The sequence below is a fragment of the Loxodonta africana genome, chromosome 13 (assembly GCF_030014295.1).
Source record: "Loxodonta africana isolate mLoxAfr1 chromosome 13, mLoxAfr1.hap2, whole genome shotgun sequence".
In the NCBI taxonomy this organism is placed as follows: domain Eukaryota; kingdom Metazoa; phylum Chordata; class Mammalia; order Proboscidea; family Elephantidae; genus Loxodonta; species Loxodonta africana.
This window is the reverse complement of record NC_087354.1, coordinates 55440691-55457725: the sequence shown is the minus strand read 5'-3', so window position 1 is coordinate 55457725 and position 17035 is coordinate 55440691. Positions and strand designations below refer to the sequence as shown.

The 17035-nt window shown below is 39.6% G+C and overlaps 1 protein-coding gene across 6 annotated transcripts in view; it reads right to left on the bottom strand.

Annotated features, from left to right (window-relative positions):
* Positions 1-8090: 8090 nt before the first annotated feature.
* RORA (RAR related orphan receptor A) overlaps positions 8091-17035 on the bottom strand; it is a 380217-nt gene continuing 371272 nt past the window's right edge. For all 6 annotated transcript variants that reach the window (XM_023558308.2, XM_023558310.2, XM_064267470.1 and 3 more), the window contains one exon: positions 8091-16602. In XM_023558308.2, the coding sequence (XP_023414076.1) occupies positions 16438-16602 (165 nt within the window). In that variant the 3' untranslated portion in view covers positions 8091-16437. The remainder of the gene's footprint in view (positions 16603-17035) is intronic.

Below are 17035 nucleotides of genomic sequence, written 5' to 3'. Positions count from 1 at the left end.
GGAAAGCATGCTCTAAATTTTAGAATGATTTACAATATTGTTAATAAATTATGTTAACATAAAAATTATGTTTATTTTAAAAAAAGTTCCCTTGAATATAGAGATCCTTAGGTAGTTCATTTTGGCTGGGATGCACAGTGTATGAAAGGTGTTGCTGTTGTTAGGTGCCATCAAGTCAATTTTGACTCATTGTGAACCCACGTGACAGAGTAAAACTGCCCCATTGGGTTTTCTGGGCTGTAATCTTTATGCGAACAGATGGCCAGGTCTTTCTCCTTTGGGAGGTGCTGGGTAGGTTCAAACCACCAACCTTTTGGTGAGCAGCTGAGTGCTTAACTGTTGTGCCACCAGGGCTCTTGTATGAAAGTTAGTAGAGAAAAAGGGCTTAGAGAAATAGGATGGTGAGTCCAGGTCACAGAAAACCTTATAAGCCAGACTAAGGAATTTTTACTTTATTGTATGGGAAGTGGAATGCTGCTTAAAACAAACAAAGAAACAAAAAACAACCTTATGAGCAGAAGGGTGACTCCACAGAGCTGCTGTGCTACAGGATAGTTTATCTGGCAATGTAGGGCATGGGCTGAAGGGAGGCTTGTGAATGCCTGTAGATGTAATGAGCCGTGCAATGCCTGGCACTGTGCAAGTAGCATTTGCTGTTAAGTGAGCGATGTTGCTGGGACAGGGATGGCCATTACAGAAGTGTAGAATTTGAAGTGTTGGGTATTACTATCTCAAAAAGCATGCAGTCAGGGAGAGTTGAGGAGTCTTAGCCTAGCCTTTAACAACCACTGTAATTGTTCAAGAACTTGTGCTGCTGGGATGTACCAGCCCATAGTAGCATGGCATGGCAGCATCGCCAGCCATGCTCTGTGTTGAGATCCCAGATTATCATCAAACAGTCTGCTCCAGTCTTGGGTATCACAGTTCCGCTGGTTGCAAGAAAGCACAAAGAACCAGAGTTCTTAGAGCTAGATGGAACTTTGGAGTTATCCATTGCTATGTGCTCATTATCCCGATAACGGAACTGAGGCCAAGGTTGTCAAGCAACTCTTCCAGCATCGCATAATCAGTAATAAAGTAGATACTAAAATTCAGTTTTCATAACTTTTGCCATTACAATATATCAAGTATATGCACCCTTTCCTCTTTATGCCCTGCCTTGTAAATCAGAAACAGCTTCGTGAAAAGAGCATGAATTTTTGGATCCAACAGATGAAGGTTTGTGCATCAGTTTCCCGCTAACTGGCGGTGCGATCCTAGGCATGCTGCATCTCCTTTGAGCCTCTGTTTCCTCATCTGAATAATGGCGGCAATAATACCTCACCTTCAGGATTGCTCTGAGGATTAGAAGGGATATGTAAAAAGTGCATGACAAAGAGTAAGTGTTCTACAAATGGTAAAACCCACCACGGACAGGTCGGTTCTGACCCATAGTGACCCCATAGGACAGAGCAGAACTGCCCCACAGGGTTGCCAAGGCTGTAAATCTTTACAGAAGTAGACTGCCAAATCTTTCTCCCAAGGAGCGTCTGGTGGGTTTGAACTGCTGTCCTTTTGGTTAATACCCGAGTCCTTTAACCATTATGCCACTGGGGCTCTTTCAACAAATGGCAGTTATTAGTAAATACTTTTTCTTTTAAAAAAAATCCAAAGATGAATGAAATACAATGGAGGTAGCATTGTAAACAATAAGTTATACCACTATCTTATTTGTGATACAAATTATTTGTAATACAAATACCACTATCTTATTTGTAATACAAATTATTTGTAATACAAATAAGATAGTGGTATAACACACACATATACAATGCACACACATACAAGACACACACATTATAGAAGATTCTGTAGGAAGACACAAGAGGAAGCAACTCATTCTGACTGGGACAACTGAGAGACCACTTCAGAGAAGAAGTTAAATTAGGTCTTCCAGGATGAGTAAGAGTTTACTGGGTAGATAATGGGGTGTAGGTTTTTGGGCTGAAATAAAGGAAAAACACACGCAAAAGCAAAGAGGTGTTAAATAACGTGCTCTGGGGAAGGGGAAAGGCTGCCCATTGTTGGGGGGCAGGGAAATGAAGGCCACTGGGCTGGAAAAGGGAGGAGGAGCCATGCTACAGACCTTGGACTTCACACTCTGGGTGGTGGGGAGCCACCCTGTGTGTGTTTCAAAGACCTTATTAAGGTGTAACCTACATACTATAAAATTACCCATTTTAGTGTACCCTTCGATGACTTAGTAAACGTACAGAGTTGAGCAACCATCAACACTATCAAGTTTGAAAACATTTCCATTACTTCAAAGAATCCTCTGTGCCTACTAGAAGTCAAGCTCCATTCCCACCCTGAGCCCCAGACCATGCCAACTACCAATCTGCTCTCTGTCTCTATAGGTTTGCCTCTCCTGGACATTTCTTATAAATGGAATCATATGCTATATAGTCTTTTACAGCTAGCTTTTTTCTCTTAAAATAGTATTTTTGAGGGTCATCCATGTTGTAGCTTGTATCAGGTGTTCATTTCTTTTTGCGGCTGACTAGTAGTCCGTGTGTACACATACTCATTTTGTTTCCCATTCACTAGTTGATGGACATTTACATTGTTCTCACTTGTGGCTTTTATGAATAATGTTGTTATGAACATTTGTATGCAAGTCTTTGTGTGAACATGTTTTCAATTCTCTTGGGTGGACACCTAAAAGTGGAATTGCTGGGTCTTATGGTAATTCATGTTTACCTTTTTAAGAAACTTCCAAACTTTTTCAAAGTGATTATACTATTTTTACATGGTGAATTTTTAAGCAGAAGAAGAATCTGACTCTCCATTTCTGCTAAACTGAGAAACAAACCCAGCAGTTGAATGAGAAGGCAATTCATTGAAAGAATTGGCTTGTTCTGAGTTTGTAAAATGTTTCATCAGACCAAAATTTTGGAAAGAATTTTTAAAACTGCAAGCACCTAAGTTATCATAGTTGTTACTAGATGTCTCTTCTTGTCAGCCAAATTGAGACAGAGAAATGTTGACGATCATCTGTTTTTTATCAGTACAAAGTCATTTTCCCCACCCTCAGCTAACAAGCCTCCTTTGCTTGCTTTGGGGTGCACTTGGCCTGAGTGAGTTTACAGCTTGGTAACTGCTTCACTCAGGGAACTGCTTTATGAGTTTACAATCATCCATCAGGTACTTTCACCCAGAAATAGGAAAGAAGCCTAGCAAAGAAGTCTCAATTTAGCAGTCGCTTTAGAAACTATTTGAAAATATTGTTGCTAATAGCGGTTTGTTCAAATCGGGCTTTTCAGCAATAAATAGCATTTCGAGGGAGAAGGAAACATCATTAATTCCGAAAACCAGCAAGATGCTCTGGCCCAGGAAATGCTATGTCAGAACAGAGTAGCCGAAGTGTTCAAATTTTTCTACTCAGACGATAACGCTTTCTAAAATAGATTTTGTTGTGTCCTATATTACGTGGTCGCTAGGCTGAAAAACACCTATTCATCTGAATGCTGGGTTTTTATAGGAAGTGCCTAAGGAGTCCCGAGTGGCACAAATGGTTAGCATTTGGCTGCTAACCAGAAGGTTGGTGATTCAAGTCTACCCAAAGGTGCTTCAGAAAAAAGGCCTGGCTATCTACTTCCAAAATATTAACCACCAAAAACCCTGTGGAGCTCAGTTCTACTCTGACATACATGGGGTTGCCATGAGCCGGAACTGACTCTACGGCATTTGTTTTTTTGTTTTTAAGCATACTGCAGGGAAAGACTAGATAATTCCAAGTAAAATAATTTTTAAAATATTTGTATTTGTTTTGAAAATACAGTGTTTTATTATAGGAGTAGAGAGAGGATGGTAGAAGGGGAGGATGGGGGCCTGCTGGGGGCACTACCCTAACTCATTTTGTGTGAAGCTAATATTAACACGAATTTTTACCCTTTAAGCAAAGAACCACTGATAGATCAAACAGCCTCCCTCTCCGCCCCCAAGGAGAAATCATCTTGGAATTAAAAATATTGTTTGAGAAGTTCCTCAAGTGGAGCCAGTATTTCTCCTCCAAAGAAAAAAATCCAGAACCAAACCAAATGCACAAAGACCAGTGTGCTACCTCTTGACTCCAACATCAGAGTGAAATGACATTAGGAGAAAACCAGGATTGTTCTCCAGCTCACAACTGGTGGTACAGTGAAAGGATGGAGTGCCTGCTAACCTCCTAAAGCAAGAAGCTTCTACCACCACTGGAAGCAGACTGCCAGGCCTTTCTTCCATGGCACTGTGGGGTAGGTTTGAATTGCCAGCCTTCAGGTTAGCAGCCGATCACAAACCACTTGTGTCACCCAGGGACATTACTGGGAGTCTAGGCATGCCTTAAGAAAGGCAGGAAGGTGGGGTGGGGGTAGGGAGGTTCTCCTGACAAAAATTCCCTCCCTTGCCCCAGTTCCTGAAGCCCCTTGTCATGGATTGAATTATGTCCCCCCGCAAAATGTGTGTATCCATTTGGCTGGGCCATGATTTCCAGTATTGTGTGGCTGTCCTCCCTTTTGTGATTTTAATTTTATGTTAAAGAGGATTAGGGTGGGATTGTAACACCCACACCCAGGTCACATCCCTGATCCAATTAAAGGGAGTTTCCTTGGGGTGTGACCCGCACCAGCTTTTCTCCCTCAAGAGGTAAAAAGGAAAGGGACCCAAGCAGAGAGTGGGGGACCTCATGCCACCAAGAAAGCAGTCCCGGGAGCAGAGTGTGTCCTTTGGACCCAGGGTCCTGGGTGGAGAAGCTCCTAGTCTGGGGAAACATTGATGAGAAGGCCAACAGAGAGAGAAAGCCTTCCCCTGGAGCTGACGCCCTGAATTTGGACTTTTAGCCTACTTTACTGTGAAGAAATAAATTTCTCTTTGTTAAAGCCATCCACTTGTGCTATTTCTGTTACAGCAGCACTGGATAACTAAGATACCCCTTAAGGGTGGAGATGTCTTTTTATTCTTCCTGTCTCTGGTGACTTATGTAATACTAATGGCCTCTTTTGGACCATGGCTTTGAACACTATTGGGGTCCGTCTTCTATTTCTTTCTCAAAACGGGGAGTCAAGGTGTCGCGTTGCACCTCAGAACATGGGCAGCTTCCCTCCACCCCCAGTGTTTTCACAGACCTCCAAGGAGAAGCTGAGGTCTGCTCCACCCTGCTCCATTCCTTCCAAATGCTCATGAGAAGCGGTGTCTAATGTCGAGGGGCTGCACCGCTTGATCTTGTCTCATAAAACGAAGTTCAGTAGTAACAGCAGCAACTAAGACATTCTTGTGGCTGGATCTTACCCATCCATCAGTGGTTATTACTTTCCAGGGACACTGGAAACTGGTGAACATTGGTAATTATATAGAACTTGATAGTCTACAAGGATTTCCTAATCTCTTCCTTCCTCTTCCCTGAGGTAGTTGGAAATAAAAGCGGGATTGGGACTGTTTGCTATGCAGCAACTTTTAGGATCACTTCACATGTGTAATGAATGCCTACTCGTGCCAGGGACCCTTAATCAGTGTAGTATGTGTGTAGGGAAGCAGGGGAAATGCCAACTCAATGGCTTTGAGATTATTTTAAAATAATTACAGATGAGATTTTTACACCATTAAAACAGTGTGATAGTTGTTTTTAGTTGCCACGGAGTCGATTCCTACTCAGTGACCCCATGTGTGCAGACTGGAAGTGCTCCAAGGGTTTTCAAGGCTGTGACCTTTCAGAAGCAGATCACCAGGCCTGCTTTGTAAGGTCCCTCTGGGTAGGTTCGAACCACCAACCTTTTGGCTAGTAGTCGAGCACTTAATAGTTTGCAATACCCAGGGACTTCATGTGATTCTTAGCTGATGTTAAATTTTTGTTTCACTTGTACATATTATGGAAACCCTGGTGGTGTAGTGATTAAAAGCTACGGCTGCTAATCAAAAGGCTGGCAGTTTGAATCCACCAGGTGCTCCTTGGAAACCACGCGGGGCAGTTCTACACTGCCCTCTAGCGTCGCTATGAGTCTGAATCGACTCGATGGCAATGGGTTTGGTTTTGGTGTACATATTCTACTAAAAGAAGGGTGGGGGGTGGTGGGCCCACCGACAGCCCAGCAAAATCATACACACACACATATTTGAAGTCACTGGCATCATTTCTGCCATTTCATTTTAATGGTCTCTACAACAAAGTCAAAGGTACAGTGTGTACTCAGGACTTCTCCCCTCCCCAACCTAGGGCATAGCACGACATTTAAGCACTCAGCTGCTAACCGAAAGGTTAGTGGTTCGAACCCACCCAGTGGCCCCACAGGAGAAAGATCTGGTGATCTGCTTCTGTAAAGATTACATTCAAGAAAACCTTATGGGGGGGTCTGTCTACTCTGCCACATGGAATCACTAGGAGTTGAAAATTGACTCCGCAGTACTTGACAACAACACACCCAGGGCAGACATCACTAATCGGTCACGGAACCATTTCCCTTGAGATAGGAAACAGCCTCAGAGTCCTCAGTTCTGCATTTCAAGCAGCTGCTACCAATCAGTGGACTTTATCTCGTAAGATGGCACTTCCTTCTTTGCTGTCTCTGATCTAAGGAGTAGCTTGGCCCTCTCATCTATTTTTCCTTTCCTGAAAAAGAGAAATGAATTTTTTTTTTTATACTAGGGATCAAGGAGCTCTGGTGGTGCAGTAGTTTAGCACTCGACTGCTAACTGAAAGGTTGGCGGTTTGAATCCACCAGCTGCTCCATGGGAGAAATGTGGTCATCTGCTTCCGGGAAGATTTTCAGCCTTAGGAACCATGTGGGGCAGCTCTACTGTGTCCTACAGGGCCACTATGAGTCGGAACTGACTCAACAGCAATGGGCTCAGATGGGATATTATGGGCCAGTTCTTCTCAACCTTCGGTGTGCATACCAGTCACCAGGGGTTTTGTAAACATGCAGATTTGGAGCCAGGAGGTCTGAGGTGGGCCTGGGATTCTGCATTTCTAGGTTTCAGGTGATGCTCCTGCTCTGTGGATCACACTTTGAGTAGCAAAGGTGTACTAGACCACTCATTAGAGACAAGGCGCAACACTGAAAAAGTACGGGGAAGCGATGTAGAATGCACCTTCAGCAATCGAGAAAGAAGAAGGGAAGCAAGGCAATTGTTCCATTAGAAGCTGAAGTTTTATTATAGGATACCAGTACATAAAGCACATCTAAAATCGATGTGTTCGATGCACTTTTAATAAAGGTAATGTAATATTAAAGGTACAGTTTCTAAGTACAATATAACAACATTCATATTAGAATGAAAATCGGAGTATTTAAAAGACAACATTAAATCTCTCTTTTTTTTTACAGCTTGTATTTACAAAATGAATCAAAATATTTTTTTTTTTTTTAAAGTCAGGACTCAGTAAAACAACAAACAGCTGGAAATAAGCAGACTACTGTAAGAGTGAATTGAAAAGAAAAACCCAATGTAAGTGAAAAGTTGGATGGCCCTCTAATAAGGATCATTAGCAAAGTTTTAGTACAATACTATTTTCAGGATTCCCATAAATGGCTTGCATTTTTAGTGTGGCAGAAAAGGAGTTTTTACATACTGTACACAAAACAGACAGCATATATTTATAGGTACAGTATTACTGTTTCCAAACTTGCATGTATATTTACAGAAGGCTGAGTTTGTTACTCACAGAGTTTTTGTGAACGTTGTGTGCTTAATCCTTAAGACCTACACACAATTAGAATCAGCATTTCATGTGGTCTTTTTAAACGTGGCTTTAGTACTTGGTTGTAGAAGAAACTGGTTACCATAAGGCTTGGCATACTTTATAAATTTACCAACCCAGGAAAAAAAGTTTTAATAGGGGCACACTTGTTGTCAATTGTTGCTAGGTGTCGTCGAGTCGCTTCCGACTCCCGGCTACCCTATATACAATGGAACGAAACACTGCCTGGCTCTGTATCATTCTCACGATCGTGGCTGTGGTTGAGCCCATCCTTGCAGCCACTGTGCCAATGGACATTTAACAAATGCTGACCTGTGCGGGCCATAGTACAGGCCCCAAGAGATAACAATCTCCACCCTCTGGAGGCATAGGATACTAAATGAAGTTTTTTTTTTTTTTTTAAAGGTTTCAACCCCTTTCTAAGCAAAGCCGTAAGGAATGACGTGATTTGTATTCAAAGAGATTTCTCCCTAAACTTTAGCCAATTCACCTAAGAAGGTTAACTGTTAGCATTAGGTCTTCTGAACCACACATGATTGAGTTTATCCTTAAGGTACCAATAACCCTTCCATAAAAATGGAAAATGTCTAGAATCGTGGGTAAATACCCAGGGCATGGAAGCCAACAATCATGGCTTGGGAATTTATCACCTTCAATTACAAAAAGTGCAGTAAACAGAAACATTTGCTCTAAATTTATAAATTGCTCAAAAATCTTTGCTAAAGATCTTACAAATTCAGTAATATTACGGAACAATTCTAATCAATATTTAATAAGGTTAACTACATCCTTAGTTAGATATTTGATATACTTGGATTTTTAAGAATGCCAATAGGTCTTGGGAGAATAGATTAAAGAGTTCAATTAAGGTCACAGTTAAATGACTTTTCAAATAAAAGTCCTTCACTCAGTTCATGGAACCGGTTGAGGTCATATTAAAGCAGGACATCTCTGGTTGAATTTGCTTGATAGTCAATGGATGTCTCTGTAATTCTCATGACTTAGGTGGGAAGGTAAAGGTTGGTTCCGGCATCAAGCCACCAAAGATATTTGATACAAATGCCCACTAGCCACAATAGGAGCGAAGCACACAATTCTGTCAGGTGCCAATAATATTATTCCTTAGTAAGGAAAAAAAAAAGTATTAACTCCATTCAACTAGAGTGTTTCTTTAGCATCTTGAAGGCCTGGCAAATTATTTTTCAGCTCAGGAGATATGGCATGAAGCCAAGTAGCAAACATAAAGTAACCGATAATAAGTTTTCATATATCCATATTTATAAACAAATTCACCCTCTAGATGTCAAATATCAATACTAAGGAAGTAATTTTATCCTAATTAAATACACTGTAGAATAATTTATATAATGATATTACGTACTTAAAGAGGAAAGCATGTCCCAAATCCAGCACTCTGATACAGCTGCTAGTTGGGCACAGGTAGGTATATATATATATATTTATATGTATATATATATACAAATATATAGTTATACTCAGTGAAATTAACAAGACCCAAAGGTGGTATTGTCTAGGAATAAAAGGGATTTTTTGTTGTTGTTCACAAAAGTAACTTATCTAGCACCACACATCAGAAAAACACAAAAATAGCACGCTCTAGTTCTAAACAGCTATGTCTAAAATAGATTATATAGTAAAACCGGTATTATACAGCATATTGTGGTATTTGATTAAACAGATAAATATTTGCACTGAGTAGGCTGTTTAATATAACATTTTCTTATCTATACAGAATGAAAGCCAAAAAGTTAACTGTATAGAGGTGTGCAGAACGACATTAAATAGTATGACTCAAAAGCCGGGACAAAGGTAAATTTGAAAGAAGAGTAAGAGAGAAAATGTTTACAGGCCATTACAAGTTCTTAAGTTAACAGTAAATAAGGAATCAATTGCTCAAGTTGAAGAAAGCAGTAAACAAGAGATTGCATTTACATGCAGATGTCTAAAATTTGTATTTTTTTTTAAATCTATGCACAAAAGTCGTTTGTTTTATTGCTTGACATTCAGTTATGGCTAGATTATTTACCTATTTTTTTTTTCTTTGTACTTTGGAAACAAGAATATTGTTAAAGGTGCCATAAAAATGGACAACATTGAAAACGGTTTGCAAATAAACCACCTAACACTGCAGTTCTTTATACATATTAAAAGCCTTGTCTGGGGTTTGTCGTATGTTAAATATATTTAAATTGGGAAAATATGTTGTAGCTTGAAGCCTCCCATTGGCCCAAACATCCAATACAAAAACAGGTCTCCACAAAAGGAGCAGGCAGACACTACAGGAACATTTAAAGAAGCAGCCAGCTAATGTCCTAATGTTTAAAAAGTTACCACTGTTTTATGTGAGATTTCAAACCATTATGGATAAGAAGAGACATTTGGATTCAGGAAGATGTGTACAGTACATACGAATTTTTTTGTGAACTCATATTCACGATATTGCTCAAGAACTGTCTGCATTCACACATGCGATCTGTTCAATGGTAATCATGTTCCTAGGAATAGTATCATTCACATCAAAGTAAGAATGAGTGAGAAAGGAACCACACACACTGAAGAGAACAATGTGATGGCCATGTGCAGTATGTCAAAGCTAATGGCAAGCTATCTTTCTTTAGTTCTTAGAAGAAAAGGAAATGGGGTCTGCTAGAGTGCCAAAGCACACTCAATGTAAACAGCACACACAGATGCCCTAGGCATCTCTGTAAAATACTCATATTCACTTTCTCAGTACAAGCCTCCATGTTATGTTGCATCGCTGGAGAAGGGTGGTTTCTATTTGAAGATTCCGTCATTCGTTTATAAGTAAATGACTGAATGTATTTATTGCTCTAAGTTCTGAGGGTCTGGTTAACACGGAGATCCCCCATCGAGGATGGTTGCTTGGGATGAAGCCAGGCTTCTGGGTTACTTTTAAAATCATTCTGAGAGCCTGACAGAACCGATGTTCTAAACGTTCTAAACATACGAAACAAACACAAAGGAACAGACAGACCCGGAAGTGAAACCAATTGCTTTGCAGAGACACTGCTAGTCAGCCTTTTCACCTCTTTAAAAACAGACAATAGAAAGTTTCTTTCCTCAAAGCCAGTAGAACTTCTTTATAATACTAGTGTTTGGGGTTCAGATGAAGACCTGTGTTGGGGACCATAGTAACAGATCAAGATTTACTACTGTTACAAGTGCATTTCTGGGCACATAATTTGATCCATAGTATAACACAGTATAAAGTTGTTCTATTGTATCATATTTTTACAAGAAGTGACATGATATAACATGTAAAAGCCTCAATAACCTGCATATATGTGTATGTATGTATATATATACCTGCCATTTTCTATATATTATTATAAAAAACAACAAGGTGAAGGTACCTTTTTGATCTGTAAGACACAGAGTTTTCCCAAACTATGCCTCTCCTACAGTAGTAAGAAAATATGTAACACTTCTTCTGAATATGTATTTCAGATGTGGAAGAATCAAAGCCAACCATTACATTGAGGTTGACTGACATTATGGAAAGTAATATATGGGAATACGAGAACAGGACTGTATCTCAAAAACGTAAATTGTCACCCTAAAAGCTGACTCCAGTCATTGCTGTGTAGGCAGGCTTAGTTTTGTTCTTCAACACCAGCGCTTGTATTAATTTAACAGATATGAACTACAAATGTGGAAGTAGAAGAATTGTTTTACATAATGGGGTATTTTGGCTTGTTTCTACAAGAGGATACAATGAAAACAATAGTATTTGCTGGCTTTTTTTTTTTTTTTTAAACTTGTTTCATCTTTTACATCTCTCACTGCACTCATAGGGAGGTCTCTCATCTGGTCACTGGTTTTTAAAAGCTTCTTATCCATAGTACGTAGAATTTGAAATAGCTTTTGATGTATAATGCTATAAATATATTCCACATGAATATTTTAGTTATTAGAGAATGGTAAATGGAGCATGCAGGACTGCACTTTGAATGATGTTCCTTGTCAGTACATTATATACGAACGTCTCTTTTGAGCACACTGGTGTAACTGTACTGCTTTGGAAGTTTTCCAGTGTTTTTAAGTACACAAGACCAAATAGTACATTAAGTTTTGAACTCAACAAAATGAGGCACAGCGAAGAGTTTACACACATACACACATGCAGGTCTACACAGTTCACTTGTGCCTTGGAGGGATAGTATTATTATCATTCTTATTAACAAGAAAAACACAATTTGCCCCAGTAGTACTGGCCACCCTGTTTTAAGAGTTTTAGAAGATCCCTGAGCACATTGTTTCTGACTCTTAACCCCTACTCCAAAATGATAGGGCCGCTATTGTTGATGTCAAGATGGATTGTCATTCACAGTAAGTCAAATCATAAGGTGCTTATTTACCCTTTTTTTTTCCACCAATCAGCACAAAGAACTGTCAGAAAATAACTTTTTATTATTATTACCTTAAAATAATAGCACTGGAAGGACAGATGATTTCAACCATCGCTGTTGGAAACAGTGGCTTTAGGATTATTATCTGGCTGCCCCTCAACAATAACAAGTGATTCAGTCGACATTCCTTAGCCAAAAACAAAAAGGCAAAAAACAAAACAAAAACAAAAAAACTGTACAAATATGTATTTTTTTCCCTGAGGGATCAAGGTACACCCGCGAGTGCTCTATGTACATATTGCACTAGAGAGGAATGAAGAACGTGTGCAAAAAAGCAACAAGAGAAGCTCACGGACTGCTTCGACCTTTCCGCTAAAGAGTCTACTAGGTTGCTTTGCATTTTGGAATGTCGGAACACAAACATCTATTCCTTAGTCTACAACTAAAAACACATATTTCTACTATGGCACATTCAATGAAATAAAAAGTTTTCCAAAGACAGATAGACAAATTCCATCAAGAAAATAATACAAAGTTTGTTTTGTTTGTATTTTTTTTTTTAGAAAATTACATTACTTTCTTTCATTGTTTCACATTACAAAATCTTTTTTTTTTTCTTTACACAAATCACATTTTATTGCAGGAATATTTCAAGTGCCATCAAATATTTATAGAAGGGTTAAAAAAATAGAAGTCTCTCTAAAGTGGTCCAGACAAGGCTTTGTATAGAATAAATCTTTTTTTCCCCCATCTTCTAGTTTTGATTTAAGTATTTTGAATACATTTTCTTTTCCACTGACACTTCGTAGCCTAGAAGCAGTCTGACGCGTGCACGTCATATGTACACACACACACACACCACACACACACACACACGCTCGCTCCTCACCTGACCCCACCACCCCGGCCCACACGCTCACAGAGATCTGACTATCCACACCATAAAGAACAACCAAACTTAGAAGCAGTGTCATAAGTCACGTTTTCCTTGAATTAGGAAGGGTGAACTAGAATGCCGAAGACTTAAAACAAATCCATAGCTTTAACGTAAATTAGGATGCCGAACACTTAAACAAAAAAATCCATAGCTTTAATGCAATTTACAAACTGTCCAAAACAGCACTTTCATCTGCACTTTTGTCTTCACTGTGATCAAGGCCAGTTTTTCCACAATGCAGTACTACCTTTGGACACCATTGTAACAGAAGGTATCAGGCTTTCTACCAAAGCCTTATTTACCCTATGTAAAAAAATTGTATAAAATGCATTATAGCAGCCAAAATGACAATGACATGGCTCCAATCCTTAAAAGACTATTGGACATTTGCGTTTAGGAAACTTTAGTTGTAAATACTACTAAGAATAACTGTTCTGGTACCACCAACTAGTTTGTGTTATCACACAGGTGTTTCTATACTAGGGAAGAAAAAAGGCGAGGTCTTCACATTCTTTTCAGGGCTCTATTTTTTTCCTTTTCGACTAAATTTATTGTTTAACTTCAGATCCCAACTTAGATCCAGGTAATAGCTCTTCCCTCATCTCACTGAGCCCGTCTCTCTATTCGGTCCCTAAACAGTCGGTATCCCCTGCTCTTGGATGCTATGCCCTGCTCTCCTCTCAGAAAGACCAAGCAGCAGCATCACATTACTATATCTCGTTTACCATAAAAATAAGGTCACAGGAAGTGACCATTACTGAGATTGGAGCATCTTTTTTTTTTTTTTGCATTAGGTACATGCAAAATCCTATCTGGAAAAGGAGTTTAAGTTCAACATTAAGTTCTCTCTCACCCTTGGAGAAGTTCAATTAGCTCTTATCATCTCACACGGACACTGAAATTAGGTTTAGTTGCTCTTTAATGCGCTAGCACCTGAGGCTGGTCATATTCAGAAAGCTTTGGTTAAAAAGAAGTTAATGTACTTTCATAACACCATCCCCAATTTTAGTGAATTGGAATGACCAAAAACCAAACCAAACAACTCCCCCCTCCACCCAAGCCAAACTCCCTTTTCCCCCAAAGGACCAAGGAGAGAATAAAATGGACAAATAAATAACTAAGCTTGGTATTCTTTTTAGAGTATAAATACTATTGATCTTTAAAGGAACTATGCTTAAATTTAAAAAATTTGACTTAACCCTTCTTGCCCCAATATAAATACTATATGCTGACACTTAACCTCTCTATATAAACACATAAAGTTTTATATGTCTGTAAGGAATTTAAGTAAATATTACTCTCATCTTCTATTTATGGTTAAACTCTTGCTATATTTTTGGGGAAAAAATTTTAGATGTTATTTAGGCTTCATACATACTTCTGTGTAAATAATCCCTTCCTCTTGTCCAAGTCCCTCTTGAAACAAGTCAGTAGAGTTAAAAACAGTGAAGGGTCCTGGGAAACCCAAGCTGGTGATCCACATGGCATCAGGAGCCGAATTCCTGGGAAAATTCAGGAAGGATCTAAGTTGGCAGAGGAGACAGTTTCCGGGCTGTAAAGGGCTGCTCGGAAACTCCTACCTTCATGCCATGGGAAGATGTTTTCTTTCTTTACAAACATGTACACACATGGCCGTGGATGTCAGACCAGAAGCGTGAATCCCACACGTGTGACTAATATCATGATCAAAATGCCTAGGTTCCCAAAAGGTCCCCCTGTTTTCCAAACATGCACACTTGTATAGTAGACTGTTCCTCTCCCCACCCCACTGGGGATTATTCAAAACTAAACAAAACTAAACTAAAACAAATCACTGTGTCTCACCTGCACACAAAAGCCAATCTTCTAAATATTTAATAAAATAAATTACAATCCACAGTTTTCTAGTGAAGATAAATACGAGAGTAAATGTTTGCAGCTAGCATTGACTTCACTTTAAAGGCTGAAAATATTTACTACTTAAATAAGAGACACTGGTTCAACATGGTACGCCTCCCTCACTCTCCAAGCCGTTGTCTACACAAGACCGAGAGCAATATTCCAGAACTGTAATCTTGGGGGACAGTGACTCTTCAATCAGTTCACTCTGGGATAAACTCTTAAGGTTTCCAAAACACAAACATTCACGAAGTACATGCTTCAGGTCCTCGTAAGTGCAGTGGGCGTTTGCTCCAGATAGAATCTTTGGGTCCTTCTTAAAATAAAATCTAGATTTCAATCAATATTCTCGTTATCGATTTGTTCTCAAAGCATAACGATTCTAAGTTGAGACTGACTCCATTTAAAGACTGAATTGTGTCAAATAAGCCTTCCCTCCCCCGCCTCCACAGGGTGGCATTTAAAAAAGCTTTTTTACTTAATTTTTTTTTAAAAAGTGCATGATACCATAAATCCACAACACCCATTGAACATTCAACTTTGTATGAAGCATAAACACATCTACCCTGAAACTTACCAGGAAGCAAAGTATAATTTAGGGAGCGTTCCGTGTCTAATTCCAAATTCATGTGTTAAAAAAAGAGAAAATATTTAACGTCGTGATTTCTAGATATGACCAGCCAGTCTTTTAGAAGAAATTCTGTAAACAGCAGCATAAACACCTCCCGACGTACCTTCCGAGCCTTCTCAGTTACACGTGTGTTTCCAGTGCCCATGCGACACGGCAGTGAACACGCTAGTATTTAATTTAAAGAAAAAGGTGCAAAATGAAAGTGCCTTATCAGTTCAACAGGAAAAGCTACACCAGTAACTACATTTTATATTAATTAAAACAATATATAAACAATATCTCTTTTAGCTATATATAGGTCTTCATGCCCATTTACCCTGTAATATATTATAATGCTATTGTGGCTAGTGCTATGGACCCCTTTCACGCCGTCCTGCCGACTGGCAATAATCGGTGAAAAAAACAAAACAAAACAAAAAACAAACAAAAAAAATCTTCCTTCATGAAACAAAGAGCAAGTTGTGCAAAGTAATGCTGCAACCTCCGCTATGCACACCAGCCACCGATTATTGCTGGACTCTCTGTTGTTACTGATGGGTTGATGATGCTGGAGAGAGTTTGTGAGCAGTGAGCTACCAGGAAAGGAAATCCTCCGACTTTAGTACCCTCCTTCTGTGTGAACAGAGGTCAACGATCAAGAAGTTGAGACAGAAAAAGGGTCCATATCTGTAGGCATAATGGAAATCATATGCATGAGAAAAACAAGTTCAACTTTTATTCGTTTTCATTGTTCCCCCTCCTTTGCCTGACACCGATCACCAAGAGATGTGCAGTGTGTTGGCGCGCCAGGTCTCTGCAGGGCCATATCAAGTGTCTTGGTTAATTTTTGTTTGTTCGTTTTTCATGTTTGTACTTCGGACATTCTAGAAGTGCTTGGGTCATACATTTACCCATCAATTTGCATCGCTGGCTCAAATTCTGAAGTGAACAACTCCTTGTATAATGGAGGAAAATGAAGTCGCACAATGTCTGGGTATATTGCTTTAAACGCCATTAGCTTTTCTGTATGTCGTCCACATAAGGCTCTTAACGTAGACACCTTGCATATTAACTGCAAGTGAAAGGAGAAAACAGGCATGAGAAGCAAGGACCAGGGGATTTGGGTGGTCTTCACAACACTGTCTATCCTGGTGAAATGCTTGATGCCAACGTAAACATCTAATCATAGAGTATTGGGAAAAATAAATGCTGATGTAGTCATGTCATAGAACACCAGATATACATTCAATATGACTTTGAAGATGAATAATAACAAGAAAAGATGTTCGTAAGCAAAAGTTGGCACAGCCTGTTAGTAGCAGAGTCGAGACAAGAACCCACATCTCTTGTGGCCTCCCCCTATTCCAATGTACTTTCTGCTCTACCATCCTTCCCTTCCTACCCTCTACCACTTCAGGAAAAGAGATCTGGTGAGAGAGAAGAGGACGAGGGGGCAGTCATGGGTGGAGAGGGCATGAGACCACAGTTGACCGCACCCCTTACAC